This window comes from Anolis sagrei, chromosome 5 (assembly GCF_037176765.1).
Source record: "Anolis sagrei isolate rAnoSag1 chromosome 5, rAnoSag1.mat, whole genome shotgun sequence".
Taxonomy (NCBI): Eukaryota; Metazoa; Chordata; class Lepidosauria; order Squamata; family Dactyloidae; genus Anolis; species Anolis sagrei.
In genome coordinates, this window is record NC_090025.1 from 26953301 (window position 1) to 26969977 (window position 16677).

General features: G+C 40.9%; 1 protein-coding gene across 4 annotated transcripts in view; it reads right to left on the minus strand.

The window, feature by feature from the left end:
- The window catches only part of PPP3CA (protein phosphatase 3 catalytic subunit alpha), a 223234-nt gene that overhangs the window by 101340 nt on the left and 105217 nt on the right, over positions 1-16677 (minus strand). For all 4 annotated transcript variants that reach the window (XM_067468615.1, XM_067468613.1, XM_060779164.2 and 1 more), the window contains exon 2: positions 12331-12531. In XM_067468615.1, the coding sequence (XP_067324716.1) occupies positions 12331-12531 (201 nt within the window). The remainder of the gene's footprint in view (positions 1-12330; positions 12532-16677) is intronic.

The window sequence follows — 16677 nt, forward strand, 5'->3', positions numbered from 1 at the left end:
CAGTTAATGGTTGTGCTATAATTTATGCAAAGATCTACCTTCAAGGTAGGAAGAGCAAATAGTTTGGGAGGCAGAGTTTCAACCTCAAAAGCAACTCCTGCCATCAAAGGCGACTGCACTGAGTGATGTTATTCATTTATTTATCATATCAGGAGTGGATCAAACAGTTGTATTGTATTTTTAAAAACCACAAAGTTTGCAAACTTGGCATTCTATTAAATGTCCTTTGACCAGTAGCTGGCCACTTGGAGTGCCTCTGGTGTTGCCATAAGAAGGTCCCTCATTGTGCATGTGGCAGGGCTCAGGTTGCATTATATAGGTGGTCTGTGGTTTGCTCTTCTCCACACTCGCATGTCTTTGACTCCACTTTGTAGCCCCATTTCTTAAGGTTGGCTCTGCATCTCGTGGTGTCAGAGCGCAGTCTGTTCAGTGCCTTCCAAGTCACCCAGTTTTCTGTGTGGTTGGAAGGAGTCTCTCATTTGGTATCGGCCATTGATTGAGGTTCTGGGTTTCAGTCTGCCACTTTTGGACTCTCACTTGCTGAGGTGTTCCAGCGAGTGTCTCTGTAGATCTTAGAAAACTATTTCTTGATTTAAGTCATTGGCATGCTGGCTGATATCCGAACAGTTGATGGGCCAGAGATGTTACTGCCTTGGTCCTTTCACTATTGGTTGCTACATCCCGGTGGATGTCAGGTGATACAATACTAGCTAAACAGCGTAATTTCTCCAATGGTGTAGGGCGCAGGCACCCCGTGATAATGTGGCATGTCTCATTAAGAGCCACATCCACTGTTTTAGCAGGGTGAGATACGTTCCACACCGGGCATGCATACTCAGCAGAAGAGTAGCAAAGTGCAAGAGCAGATGTCTTCATCTGCTCTTGCGGGTTTGTATCTGGTTGTGGTCCCCAGGTTGTGCCAGTCAGCTCTCATTTGATATTGTCTCTAGCACTCACTTTTTGCTTGATATTCAGGCAGTGCTTCTTGTCGATCAGAGAACGGTTCAGGGTAACTCCCAGGTATTTGGGTGTGCTGCAATGCCGCAGTGGGATTCCTTCCCAAGCAATCCTCAGAGCTCGAGATACTTGTCTGTGAGATCAGGATGTGTGAATAAGTCTAGTGACCTCATCACATTAGAGAACAAATCTACTTTAATTCCAGATGCTGCCTCCTGCAGAATTCTGGGGTTTGTAGTTTATGGAGGAGCCTTTAACAGCCTCACTAAACTACAAATTTATTATATTTATTTATTTATTTCGGTCATTTCTACCCCGCCTTTCTCACCCCCTAGGGAGGACTCAAGGCTGCTTACATCCGGTACAATTCGATGCCAACAGTTACAATAAAATGCAATAGCAATAACACAATAGATTAAAAACAGACAATTAACACAGTACAATACAACACAATACAATATCAACTAAAACCGCTCTATAGCCCCAGAAGTTTGCAGGAGGCAGAAACTGGATGTAAAATTGATTCATTCTCTAGTGTGATGAGGTAGTAGGAGAGAATGGGATTTATGGGGAATGTGGATAAAAGGGGCTGGGTTTAGCATCACTCCTTCTCCTTCTCTGCCATGTATGGCACCTTTCTAAGGGTGCACATCAAAGGAAAAGCAGCTACAGAGCCAGCATTTACAAGGAGCCAAGGAGACATTTCTGTGAAAAACCAGCATGTTTGTACTTCAATATAAAATGTAAGTCAAGTAAACATGTATATCTAATTGCAGTGAGTTTAAAAAAATAATCCCCAAATTGGCTTATTATAGTATGTGCGCGCACATATTTCTGCAATTTCAGGGGGGAAACATAAGCAAGTATTATTATTTAGATAAAGGAGGTGTAGGCAACCTGACACCCCATAGGATAGGATTGCATTTACATTCATGCTGAGAAAACAGTAATGCTTGACAAGCAACCTGACACATCATTAATGCAATGGTTGCAGAAATCTAAGCACATCTGCTGCCTTCCTGTTTATTTGTGTGTTTTGATTTAGATCAGTGCAATCATCCTTGTAAAATACAGCATCGCATGCAGTCCTCTCTAATATACATGGCAGACTAGAGGAAGGTTCCAACGTTACAGCTGGAAGAATTCTTACATATAGAAAATTGATCACGGTGACAGTCCAAATGATTTTCAGCTCCCATAATTCTCCATCACTGGCTCTGCTATCTGGGGCATATGGGAGTTGCAGGCCACAAATATCCACAAATACCTCCCATGAAATAAACGGGATTTTGGCCTGCATCAATAGGAGCATAGTGTCTAGATCTAGGGAAGTAATGCTACCTCTCTATTCTGCCTTGGTTAGACCACACCTGGAATATTGTGTCCAATTCTGGGCACCACAATTGAAGAGAGATGTTGACAAGCTGGAATGTGTCCAAAGGAGGGTGACTAAAATGATCAAGGGTCTGGAGAACAAGCCCTATGAGGAGCGGCTTAAAGAGCTGGGCATGTTTAGCCTGAAGAAGAGAAGGCCGAGAGGAGACATGATAGCCATGTACAAATATGTGAGAGGAAGTCACAGGGAGGAGGGAGCAAACTTGTTTTCTGCTTCCCTGGAGACTAGGACACGGAACAATGGCTTCAAACTAAAAGAAAGGAGATTCAATCTGAACATTAGGAAGAACTCCCTGACTGTGAGAGCTGTTCAGCAGTGGAACTCTCTGCCCCGGAGTGCGGTGGAGGCTCCTTCTTTGGAGGTTTTCAAACAGAGGCTGGATGGCCACCTGTCTGGGGTGCTTTAAATGCAATATTCCTGCTTCTTGGCAGGGGGTTAGACTGGATGGCCCATGAGGTCCCTTCCAACTCTATGATTCTATGATTCTATGAAATGTATTCTCCCCATTCAGAAGAGCACACACACTAACGCAGTTTAGTTTCAACATGGTCATGTCAATGCAGGGCTAAAAATAAGCATTCGTCAGAAAAAGAGTAGGCCTACTGAATGTTGATTTACCAAAATCCCATTGATGTAATGGGTCTACTCCAGTTGGGATTAAAATAGGATTTAGACCGCATCTGCATATTGATTTTCTTCTTATTTTGAAACAGTGTGTCCAGAATAATTTATTGGCTAAGAAAACCAGTAAAGGTCTATGCCAGATGGGATTTAGATATAGACCAGCATTCTTAGCCCTGGATTTCACTGTACTGAAAGGCCAGAATCTGTCCTGTTAATTTTCTGCTGTGTCGAGGGGACCAAAGCCTGCCAGCAATTTTATAGGTGAAGTAGTATAGCTTTGTCATGGAGATTAGGAAACACCTGTCAGTATCATTTACAGAGTGTTATCTAGCTGCTGCTTCCAGAAAACAATTTTTAAATTAAAGTACAATGTCTCTGCATTAGTGAAATTATAACACGAGGCAAGGGAAGACAGAGTGCGGGGGGGGGGGGGGGGGAGCGAGACTTTCCTGAAAGTCTTTCAATGTATGCTTCAGTTTTCAGTATACTTATCTATATTGATCAACTAAAGATATAACGTGCTATTTCAGAAATTGATTCGCTGCAGTACGACAGGAAACAATCTACTACTTAGTATTATTTCTGAACAGAGATGTGAGCTTCAATTGTTTTCTCTTCGGCTTGTCAAATCTCATTACTCAAATTTATTTACTTCCATTTTGTCATTGAAGGTTGAGTTTTGTGTTGTTTTTTTTTTTTAAAAAAAAACAACAGTTCAGCTATATAGAGATTACAGGATTTGTGCATCCTTCCTCTTGGGTTACAGATGGATTTAAACAGCTGCTACTAAAACCAACAGCATTTGGCTAAATCTCTGATGTCAAAGCAGCCAGTGACAGAAACAGGTTCGACGCAATCGGAGAGGTAAGTGTACTAGTCTACTCCAATTGCAAAGAGAGGCAGAGAATCGCAAAGGTAACAAGGAAATGATTTATATTCTCACAATGAAACAACATCATTATCTTTAAATAAATTCTTCAAAATGATTTTTGGAATTTTCTGGAGTGTCATTTTTAAGTGGGGCAAGTAATTAAATAAATAAACACAAATAGATGTAAAATTATAGGTCACTCAGTTGTAGGTTTTTCAGGCTGTATGGCCATGTTCTAGAAGCATTCTCTCCTGATGTTTCGCCTGCATCTATGGCAGGCATCCTCAGAGGTTGTGAAGTCACTCAATTTCAGAGGTTTTTAAAGTGATATATGGCAGATAAAAATAAGATACAGTTAAAATAAGCTTGGTATTGTTCCATTATCTGGGCAGAGGCCAAAAGGGGGCACTAGATAGGGAAGGACAGTTCATTTTACGAGGGTGGGGGGGAATTGAAGGAGGAAAACCATTTAAGCTGGTTATTCCCCTCCCACTTCCCATGTCATACATGACAGCTTCATGGGTGGGGAAAATAACAGGAAAACAGGGCAACAATTGTGTTGGCAACGATTAATGCATTGATAAAAAACAGTATAAAACATCAAAATTGACCCTCCACTGATAAAACATTAAACATTATTAAACATGTCACATATCACACAAAACATAGCCGTTTTACTACTACATCTGTCCCTGCCCGCCCCCCCCTCAATAAAATGGACTATCCTTCTTTGTTTAGTACCCCCTTTTAGCCTCTGCCCAGATAATGAAACAGTTCCATTAGCTACAATAAAAACAACATTAGCTCCCGTTTTTTGTTGTTGTTTTTTGTCATGTCAGTAGCGACTTGAGAAACTGCAAGTCGCTTCTGGTGTGAGAGAATTGGCCGTCTGCAAGGACATTGCCCAGGGGATGCCAGGATGATTTGATGTTTTTATCATTCTTCTCTCATGTCCCCGCATGAGGAGCTGGAGCTGATAGAGGGAGCTCATCCACCTCTCCCCGGATTTGAACCTGCGACCTGTTAGTCATCAGTACGGCCGGCATAGGGGTTTAACCCACTGTGCCACTAGGGGCTCCCGGTGGTTCAGTGGGTTAAAGCACTGAGCTGCTGAACTTGTTAACCAAAAGGTCACAGGTCCAAATCCTGGGAGCGGCGTGAGCTCCCACTGTCAGCCCCAGTTTCTGCCAACCTAGCAGTTCGAAAACATGCAAATGTGAGTAGATCAATAGGTACCACTCTGGCGGGAAGCTAACAGCACTCCATGCAGTCATGCTGGCCACATGAGTTTGGAGGTGTCTACGGACAACACTGGCTCTTCAGTTTAGAAATGGAGATGAGCACCAACCCCCAGAGTCAGACACCACTGGGCTTAATGTCAGGGGAAAACCTTTACCTTTTACCTTAACAAAAGAGCAAGTGTAGGGACTGAATACAGAAAAGTGTTTAACTCCTGCTTAACTCCAAGTGGGGCTCAGACTCATGTGGAACCAGCAGGAACAGCTACTTAGAAGTTCTCAGTGGTTAGGCAGGATGATAGGGGACAAGTCATCCTGCCTAACCACTGCTTATTGGATAGGAACAATTATTGAGGAGAACTTCCATCTAGCCACTATTCCACCAAGGCAAAGTAAGCATCTCTGCAGATAATCTGCATTTCCAATTTGTACAACGTGTTGTGCTTTAATGCTTCTTCCCTTGCCCTACCTCCTTTTTCCAGGGGCATTTCACTCTGCTCTGCTTTTTTGGTACATTTTCCAGTCATCTCACTTTCATCCCTTGAATCCTGCATGAGCCTAACCATTACATATAAATCTTCATCTTAATTTTTGTCACCATATATACATCCCACAACAATAATTAATTCTGTATATATCAGGCATGGGCAAACTTCGGCCCTCCAAGTGTTTTGGACTTCAACTCCCATAATTCCTAACAGCCTACCGGATGTTAGGAATTGTGAGAGTTGAAGTCCAAAACAGCTGGAGGACCGAAGTTTGCACATGCCTGGTATATATAGACAGACTTGATGATTGTTGTTGGAATACCTTCAAGTCATTTTCAGTTTGCAGCGACCCTAAGGCAAACCTATCACAGGGTTTTCTTGTCAAGATTGGATCCAAGGGGGGTTGCCTTTGCCTTCCTCTGAGGCAAAGAGAATTTGACATCGCCAAAGTCACCCAGTGGGTTTCCATGGGGTTGTGAACTCTGCTCTCCAGAGTCCAGTGACTACACCACTGTCCAACACTGACTCTTTATTGCATGATTGTAGCTTTGGGTACAATAATGTAACTGTAAGGATAAGACAACAGAAACCATACATCAATCACATAGTGTGTTTAAAAAGAGAGATGGAAGTTAAGTACAGAGCGCACATTAACGGTGTACATATTTAGCATATCCTCGATTCTTCTTAAATTACACTTTATCCCTTATGGAATTTGGCAAGTGCATGTGCAAACACACATACGCACAAGTGCACACACACTGCTTTCCTTTATAATGAAGTGGTTTACTAGCCCAGTGAGCACTAGCAAAAGCTTTGACCGAGGTACGACACCTCAAGAGGTCTAAAGAGACTTCATATCCTCTCACAGAACTCTACTGACTTCCCAGCTCTTATGCATTTTCCACTCTATATCTCCTCTCACCTCTTAATTTGGGCCACCAAATATCTGACCCTACATCTTTAAATAAATGCCAAAAAAACTTTTTTAAAAAAAAAACAGAAGAAAAGTTAATGCCAAAAAACAAATTTGCAAATTATGCACAAATCTACGTATACTGCTTCTGTGTTTAATCACATCAGTTATATACAACCATGAAAGCACACAAGTGCAATAAGAAGCCCTGAAATTTATTCATGGGTATTTATCTCTTCCTTTCCCAATCTTACTCTTTTAGTGTCCTACTTTACTTGAATTGTATGATATTCACTTTACTTACATTGTATGATATTTTAATGTCTGGTAGGCTGATTAATAGCAGTTTATGACCTGCTACCTTTAATGTTTATTAAGTAGAAGCAAATACATGTTTGCGAACCTGTGAAGCCTGCTTTCCCCTTGAGGACATTTGATTAGACTACAGCCTGCTTTCTCTCTTCCTCACACAATTCTGAATGTTTAATGTTAAACATTTCAATTCATCTCTCAGCCGGGTTGGCTTTGAAACCACTCCTTTATAAGACTTGTAGATTACAGCACTTCTTGATCACTGGCAAATTTCTGCCACCAGTACTCCAAAAAAGCAGCTAGAAACAATCTGTTAGCTTTGATGCTGGCAACTGAGCAAAACTAAACAAAAGGAAAGTCTAAGATGAATATCAGGAAACATTTGGAATTCAAGATCCATCCACTGCAGTAATTTCCCAAAAGAGCCTCAGGCAGATTCAGTGAAGTAATTTGAAACTAAAATGGACAAAGCAGGGGTAAAAAGCCTGTTGGCACTTCATTTGTACTGAGAGAAGACAAGAACCTCACATGCCTAGTGCTTTAAGTCATTTCTGGAAAACAAAAACAACAACTTTATTTGTACCCCGCCACCATCTCCCTGAGGGGACTCAGGGTGGCTAACAAGGCACTCAAGGTGCCACACATAAATTAGAATTACATATCATCAAAACAATACACAATTTGACTGGATACAAACAATGGACAATGTTAATCGATAAAATTAAAAACTTAAAAAATTCTAAAACACAGTCATATTTGTGGGTCTTTGGGTTCCTTCAAGTGCCGAATAACAATGGTCGATGTCATCACATGACCATAGTACATTACTCCAGGTCAAAGGCCTGTGTAAATAGCCATGTCTTAGGCTTGAAAGGAAGGTTTGGAGATTTGGGGCTAATCTAATCTCTCTAGGGAGGGCATACTAGAGCCGCCACTGAGAAGGCCCTCTTTCTCATTCCCCACCAACCGCACCTGTGATAGTGGTGGGACCGAGAGAAGGGCCTCCCAGCAGATCTCAAGGCTCACACCAGTCCATAGAAGGAGATGCAGTCTCGAAGATAGGTTGGACCCAATGTGTATACACAAGTGGGACAGGAAAACAGAAAAACATTTTATTTCTAGTAACCACCAAGTTTTTTTTTAAAAAAAATTAGTTGGTACAATGAGAACAAGACTGTTGAATTGCTTTTTTAACTTTCACATGTTGTGAAAGTTAACTATAGTTAACTGTTGTAAGCCAAAACTGAGGAAAAGATGGAATAATAATAATATCTTCAGATGCAAGTGTTGTCAGCACCTAACTCACCAAGTAGTTGTCCTGAATAAGTGTCATCATTCCATGCTTAGATTGGAGCACTGTTCCAATCAGTTGTATATAAACACATTGGTGCAGTAGTATATGGCCCAAATTCTGAAAATGATCACATCTGATCTCTGTGGAAGGTACAGAAACCATCTGCTTGATCTATATTGGCCTCATAGATGGTGGTAGAAATTTGTGAAGGGTTTGACACCAAATTTTGGAGCTCTTATAACTGAAAATAAATGGGCTCTTATAACGGAGAGACTGTGTTGGTGCAATACTCGTGCTCAGATGTGGTTCAGCAGAAAATGTACAAAGTTACCATACAGGGTATAGATGGGTGAGAGGGGAATATTAACATTGTTTTCTTAGATCATCCCCCAAAGTCACTTCATTCACCACACAGGAAGTGATGCTAATAATAATAATAATAATAATAACAACAACAACACTTTATTTGTACCCCGCTACCATCTCCCCAAGGGACTTGGTGCGGCTTACATGAGGCCGAGCCCAAACACAACAATACAAGCAGTAATAATAACAATACAAGCAATTAAAACACATAGGCAATAAGAAACAACATTATCAATAAGACAACACATAATTAAAAACAGTGGGAAGGCCAAATGTTAGGTTAAAATTGGAAATAATGCTGTACATGTAATAGCTGTGCTGAGACAGGCATGTAGCCGGGGGGGGGGGGGGCTTGAGGGGCTTCAGCCCCCCCCCCCCCCCCCGAAATCCTCATGGTGGTTCGCGAAAAGGCCTTACTGGTGCATTATTTAAACTGTTATGTTTATTCATATCATGATCTGATCACCATACTCAATATATCCCATATGCATGGGGGTATTGGGGTAATGATACAAAAGGTTTGCTAGGCTAGACCCTCTTCCACTCAGACTCAGCCCACCCCCCCCCCCCCCGAATCGAAATCCTGGCTACGGGCCTGTGCTGAGACTAAACGTTTGCAGCTACTTTTAGGCATGGGTCTATTAAAACCATCATTTCCGGTCTTTACATTACTGGATCAACAATGTTCATATTTCAACATAACCTTGGGCAAAACTGTATCTTCTTGACTCTTGTTTCCAATTATCATTGTATTGCAAATGGCTTCTGGTCCTTATGTGCCTCTATTGTGGATGTCATTGGATATGGCTCTAATGCTATGCTTACAAAAGGATCGCTTTCCTGGGCTTGGCAGTATTTGTATTTGCCTTCAGGGAGCAAGACAAATGGTATTAAGAGGCATCTTTCCACAAACGGACCTTCCACAGAACCATTTGAGATGAGCTACATATTTCACATTACTTCTAGGGGATCCTGCCTTTTTCTCTCATTACAAACTCTGAAAAACAATTTCTCATGTTGATGAGGGATATATTTCAGAGTCAGGCTTCAAGAACGAAAAACATCATTTAATAAGAAGCTTAATAAGTGCCACTGAAATGAATGGCAGCTATGCTTCATAGAGCTCTCACAAAGCTGTTCAATTTTAATTGGCTCTGTGCAGAAGACCTTTCTAATGGCTAATGCTCTAGAAGGCAAAGTGCACAGCCTTCCATTCATGGACACCACCCAAAGTAGGGGAAGAGTAACAAAAGGACCAAGGTACAATGTGTTCCATATAAATGAATGAGTTGGGTGGGAAATATTTTCAACTAAAGGTAGAATCCAGTTGTTTTACCAAATACAATCCTCTTTGTTGTAACTTTTGCTTCCCTTTCCCATTTGATATTTCTTTTAACACTTTTTAACATTTAATATCATTTCTCTAGGACAACCTCACTGTTTCCTTTCCCATCCAAATTAATAATCATGCCCTAAATCTTATAAGTCCCGATTTGAGTAAAAAGGTAAAGGTAAATGTTTCCCCTTGACATTAAGTCTAGTTGTGTTCAACTCAGGAGAGTGGTGCTCATTTCCATTTCTAAGCCAAAAAGCCGGCATTGTCTGTAGACACCTCCAAGGTCATGTGGTCGTCATGACTGCATGGAGCGCCATTACCTTCCCACAAATGCGGTACCTATTGATCTACCCACATTTGCATGTTTTCAAACTGCTAGGCTGGCAGAAGCTGGGCCTAGCAGTGAGCTCACCTCGCTCCCCGGATTTGAACTGCCAACCTTTTGGTCACCAAGTTCAGCAACTCTGGTGGTTTAACCTGCTGTGCCACCGGTGGGGGCAATTTGGGTACAACCTTTGAGTCACCATTCAACAATTGATTCAGTAGGTCTAGTCTAGTTGGGATGAACAGGATTCAGACCTATATCAGTATGATGATTTGCCAAATAGATATCAGAATCTATCTGTTCCACTGGGGAAGTGGCATTAAATCATGATGGTACGAATCAGTTTATAGTACTTTATACAATGCTTTGGCAGCACTTTTAGGGCTGGATAAATTCGCCCTCTAGAAATTGTTGGACTGCAACCCGCATCATCTTTCATTTGGCTATGCTGATTATGGATGATGGGACTACAGCTCCCAGCAACAACTACAGAGGCATAAATTACCTATCTCTGATTTAAAAAAACCTTTCTTTGTAGATAACACAGAGGGGTCACGGTAGCACAGCAGGTTAAACCGCTAGCTGCAGGAAATCTGCTGACCAGAAAGTTGGCAGTTTGAAGCCATGAGTCAGGGTGAGCTCCCGACTATCAGTCCTAGCTTCTGCCAACCTAGCAGTTCGAAAGCATGCAATGTGAGTAGAGAAATAGGAGGGGAAATTATGTAAAATGGGATACAGGATGATGAAGAAAAAAACTGATTATTTTTGAGAACCTTAGACAGATGGTTATTTATAAGATGGTAACCAAAGGGAAATGGTTAAACGCTTGAAAATACTGAGGTATAAATATTCAATTGTATTTCTTTACCTTTGTATTATGTAATGAGAAGTCAAGGGTAAACGTACTCAGGAGGGAATGGGGAAGTGGTGGAATTGAGGGAAAAATACTTGTTTTTTGATTGCTGAATTTTGAAGATTGTACATTTCTCTGTGTGTGTGTGTGTGTGTGTGGTGATATCATATACTGTGAAGACATTTGTATGTACTTTTAAAAATTACTTTGCATTCCTGAAAGTGGTTCCACTTTCTTCAGAATTTACCTTTTGTACTTTGTATGCTTCACAGTGAGCTGTTGGTTGAACAATAAAGTAATCAACTTAATAGAACCAGAAAAAAAAGATACTGTCACAGCGGGAAGGTAAAAGGGGTATGCAGATATGCCGGCAAAACAATTGGAGCGTCTATGGACAACAGACTCCTGGGCATGGAAAAATGGAACAAGATCACCTCTCCATGGCTGGAGTTGAGAATCGCCTCCGGACACCAGAGATCGAAAAAAGGGGAAGGTTTTTATCTTTGTTTGTGTTGTATGTCATTGTTCATTGTGTGCAAAAGGCATTGAATGTTTGCCTCATATGTGTATATTGTATATTATAATCCACTTTGAGTCCCTCCGGGGAGATAAAGCGGAATATAAGTCAAGTTTTTTTTTTCTCGTGTCAGGAGTGACTTGAGAAACTGCAAGTCGCTTCAGTTGTGACAGAATTGGTCGTCTGCAAAGATGTTGCCCAGGGAACGCCCGGATGTTTTGATGTTTTTTACCATCCTTCTCTCAGGCTTCTTTCATGTCCCGCATAGGGAACTAGCTGACATTATTATTGTTGTTGTTGTTGTTGTTGTTGTTCTTGTTTCACATAACAAACAAAACTAATAAGAGAGGGAAGGCACCAGAAGAAGGACAAAACAAAGGTGAGATGTCAATGTTCCAAAGTAATAACTTTAGTGAAACCCAATGCATTTAGGTCCCTTTATTTTTGTTCTTTCTCAAGTTGAAATTTTTGCAAGCCATTTTTTAAATATGTGAAGACTGCCTTAAGCACTTTCTCTGAAAAACTTGGCCCAGCTTGCTTTTGAAGAAGAATGGTATTATAAGTCGCAAATGCATCTCACCCTAATGAATCAATTCCTGTGTACTTTCAAAGCATGTTCTCTTTGCCCCCTATCGTAGGCAGCAAGGTTCTTCTCTCCCACTCAAAGTCAACCTGACAGTGCTAGATGACAGAGACAACAAAATATAAATTCACTAGATAGGCTGAAATACACTTATTCTGATAAGTGATAGATTCTTGAGCATTGCACACAATATACATTTCCATATAACAAAGCAGCAGAATATATGCCACCACTCCACAATTATTTGCATCTACCTGTGACTGGAGCATCAATATCCAGCAAATTCTTTTCCTGGCGGAGAATTGAAGCACCCTCTGTTATTATTCTCAAAGCGACACTCTCTTCCAGTCTTCCTTCCTTCATAAGGTGTGCCTTTAGGATATCCACTCGGGGCTTTCCATCATTGTCAAACACTTCCTTAGCTGTGAGCCGATGGCTTGGAGGAAATGGGACGGCTGCAAGAATAAAGATAGATGAGTTGAATACATCAAATAATCACATTAATACCTCAAAAAGCAATGTCTTAGCTCTAATACAGGTTTTCAACAACTCTTTGTGTAATTACATTGGGAAAAAATAAGAATATTTGCTAAAACAATTACAACCAGCTTTTTAAACACTTCTAGTTTGTGATCACTAACAAATGAATATTAAACTGTATTGTTCTCATGAGCGGAGTGGAGGATGCAATGGCTAATGTATGGATTTTAACACTGAAAAAGAAGCACTTTTAGAATATGCATATTTTTTAAAAGAATCATAGAAAGGTTGCAGGTTTGAATCCAGGTAGTGATGTGAGCTCCCACTGTTAGCCCCAGATTCTACCAACCTAGCAGTTCAAAAATATGCAAATGTTTGTAGATCAATAGATACTGCTTCGGCAGCAAGGGAATGGCATTCCATGCAGTCATGCCGGCCACATGATCTTGGAGACGTCTATGGACAATGCTGGCTCTTCAGCTAAGAAATGGAGATAAGCCCCAACCCCCAAAGTCGGAAACAACTGGACTTAATGACGGGGGACAGGGATGGGACCTTTACCTTTACCTTACTCCAACCCCCTGCCAAGAAAAATCGCATTTGATCTCAACTACTCACATGTATATGTATGGATCTCCCGGTGGCGCAGTGGGTTAAACCCCTGAGCCAGCAGGACTGAAGGTCACAGGTTCAAATCCAGGGAGAGGCAGATGAGCTCCCTCTGTCAGCTCCAGCTCCTCATGCGGGGACATGAGAGAAGCCTCCCACAAGGATGATAAAAACATCAAATCATCCAGGCGTCCCCTGGGCAACGTCCTTGCAGACGGCCAAATCCCTCACACCAGAAGCGACTTGCAGTTTCTCAAGTCGCTCCTGACACGACAAAAAAAAACCAAAACCATGCATATGTGGGAGAATTCATTATTCTGAATTCTCCTTTATCATTTTCTGTCTTGGCAGTACTTGCTTTCTCCCCCAAAGGGTGTTTCTCACCACAGAAAAGCAATGCTACAAAATGTAACCATGACTGTTAAAGCAAAAACCCTACAACCATTATGACACCTTCAGCAACAGACAAAATGCAAGTCAAGAGTAGGTGAGTGCTACGGAGATGCCCTTCTTGAGTATGCAAACAGTCACAGGCCTACATGGATGTCAATTCTGATCCTTTAGACACCAGTGACCACATTCAAAGCACTTTCTTATCAAGGGTTCAGTCAGTGCAAAAGCCTTCCATTGTCAGGCAGAGAGCTAGGCTTTTACAGCATTCTCGCAATACCACTGCTTTCACTTTCTTGCTCCCCGCTGAAAGCAAGAGAGGTGACACTCTCAGTTTCGAGGATCAAGATGAAGCATTATCCCAGCTTAACCCCCTTTTTGAAGCAGCTAAATTGGAGTGGCATTAGAGAGTGCCTGCCTTGCCAGCTGTAGGGTAATTATACTGATCCAAGTTGCTGCTACTGTGGGTGGCTCAGATTATCAAAAACTGAATGAAAAGCTCTGGGGTAAAGTCAAAACTAGTACGTCTACAGTACACACAGAGGCCAAATCTCCCAACATATCTATGTAATTCCTAGAGTTAATAAAGCAGCAATACTGGGTTTCTTTATCTGAAAAAGATGGGGGAAACAGCTTTCATCAACCTTGGGTTCTTAGGGGCTTTTACATAGCACAACACCCATCATGGCCATGGTATGGGAACCCAAGATTAGGAAAGGCTGTTCTGAAGATGGTTTCAGATATATTAACTGTTAACTTCTTTAGTTATGAGAGTAAATAATTGCATTGTGGGAATTAGAAACTATTTGCATTCACATTTCAAAAGGCTCAGAATTCCAAGTGGCATTGCTTTTGCAGCTAACCTCACCCCCATGCATGAAGAAAGTATCCTAAAAATGATTTGGACTTCAGTAGAGTCTCACTTATCCAACCTTTGCTCATCCAACGTAGTCTGCCTCCCTCCCGGATCCACAGCTGTTTCAATACATTGCAATGTTTTGGTGCTAAATTCGTAAATACAGTAATTACTACATAACATTACTGTGTATTGAACTGCTTTTTCTGTCAATTTGTTGTAAAACATGATGTTTTGGTTCTTAATTTGTAAAATCATAATGTAATTTGACATTTAATAGGCTTTTCCTTAATCCCTTCTTATTATCCAACATTTTTGCTTATCCAACACTGTGCCGGCCCATTTATGTTGGATAAGCAAAACTCTACTGTGCCTATAAAAAGGACTACATGGGCTAAATAATGGTCTCATTGCAGGAAACAAAAATATTTTTCTATTGCATTTAGAAAAGTGTCCATAAACCTCCTTTAGGGTCCTGAAAAGGGGCCTCCAAATTTGTTTGCAAGATTAGACTATGCATATCTCTTTACACAGAGAAAGGAGAAAAAAGGCAAGTCTTTCAACAGCCATTCTTTGGGACCTTCAGTAGAATAAACCACTATTGACTCATGCCTTAAAATAAAAGAGAAAAAGCTGCACTTTCCCAAAATTTCATAAAACAAATAATGCAGATTGCTTCAAAAACAAACATTTTGCTTCAGGCTTGCAAATATTTTGTCCTAAATTTTATTCTAACCACTGTAAATATGTTCCATATTATTTGTAAAAAGGACTTTCCAGACAGCTGGCCCTATGCAGGTATAAGATATACTGGCTGACATTTGCTTCAGAACAGCCTCCTACAAGAAGTATGTCATTAAATTCAGTTCAGACTTGAGGACAACACGAGTGTGACTAGTATGAATATCAAACAGATGATGCGTACAAATAACATAAGCAAGTTCTTCCATGGTTCCCACTTACTGAGATGTTCCAAACAATACCATTTATAAGAGCCAGAACACCAAATACCATTAGGGATGGGGCCATGACACCATCCGGTTTCTTCAGCAAGTTGGGCGTGGGGAAAGGGAAGGGAGATCATGTTTACATCCTGCTGTGGAAATAGCAGGATGAAGTTTCAATTTCTCCTGCAGGTTGGAAAAAAGGGCTCTAGCTTGCTTCGTGATTTTCTACTTCTTACGTAAACAAACCATTAATGGAGAAATACCAAGGCCCAAAACAGGAGAAATGGTTAATGTTTTTGTTTGGTGCAATCTGTGCCAGCAACACCAATGTTCTTAGCACAGCTATGGGAATAAGGTTCTTAATTAAACAGTCACTACAGCGCCAGCAAAGGGGAACACAACACCATTCCTGGCACACACCTTATGTACTATTATGTTGATTCCCTTTAGCTTCCTGACATTTTAACACGATAGCTTGATTTCGATTTCACTTCCATGACACCCAAAGACATCTCTTCCCTCTCTCCCCACCCTATAAACATGCACACAGTCATACAAACATGGATCAGCAGAGAAACATGGCTGAACCTAGTCATTCATTAAGATGATTTTATTACTTTCCAACTCAGTAAATCCCAATGTTGGGCTTTCAGATGTTATTGGACTATATCTTCCAGAATCCTTGACCAGTGGTCATGTTAGATGGGGTTCTGAGAGTTAGAATCCAGCAACAAATTACAACAATATTTAGGAACTACCAGTCTAATCAAATTACATTTAATAGCATAGGCAGACTAGACACAGTCTCAACTCTTCTACTGTTTTCCCTCACCACTACCCTTCCTTTATATCAGTGGTTCCCAGCTTTTGGTCCTCCAGTTGTTCTGGATTTCAACCCTCAGAAATCCCAGCCAGTTTACCAACTGTTATGAATTGTGGGAGCTGAAGTCCGAAACACCTGAAAGGCCAAAGGTTAGGAAACACTGTGCTATATCAACCTCTACTGTTTGCAATACTGTTAATACACATTCCAATTTACATGATGGTCATAAGATATGGGAGCTATAAGAAGAAGCTAGGAACCAGATCACATTTCAGAATTACAGCACTATTATTCAACTTCAGTTTTCACGGTTTCATTTCATGGAAGTCTGGGTTTTACAGTTTGTTTGTTTGCTTGTTTGTTTATGACATTTCTACCCTGTCTTTGTCAACCCCGGAGGGGACTCAAGGTGCCTTTACACATATGCAACTATTTTATGCCATTAAAACAATATACAATTAAAAGGAGCATTTAAAAAGGATTATAAAATACATCA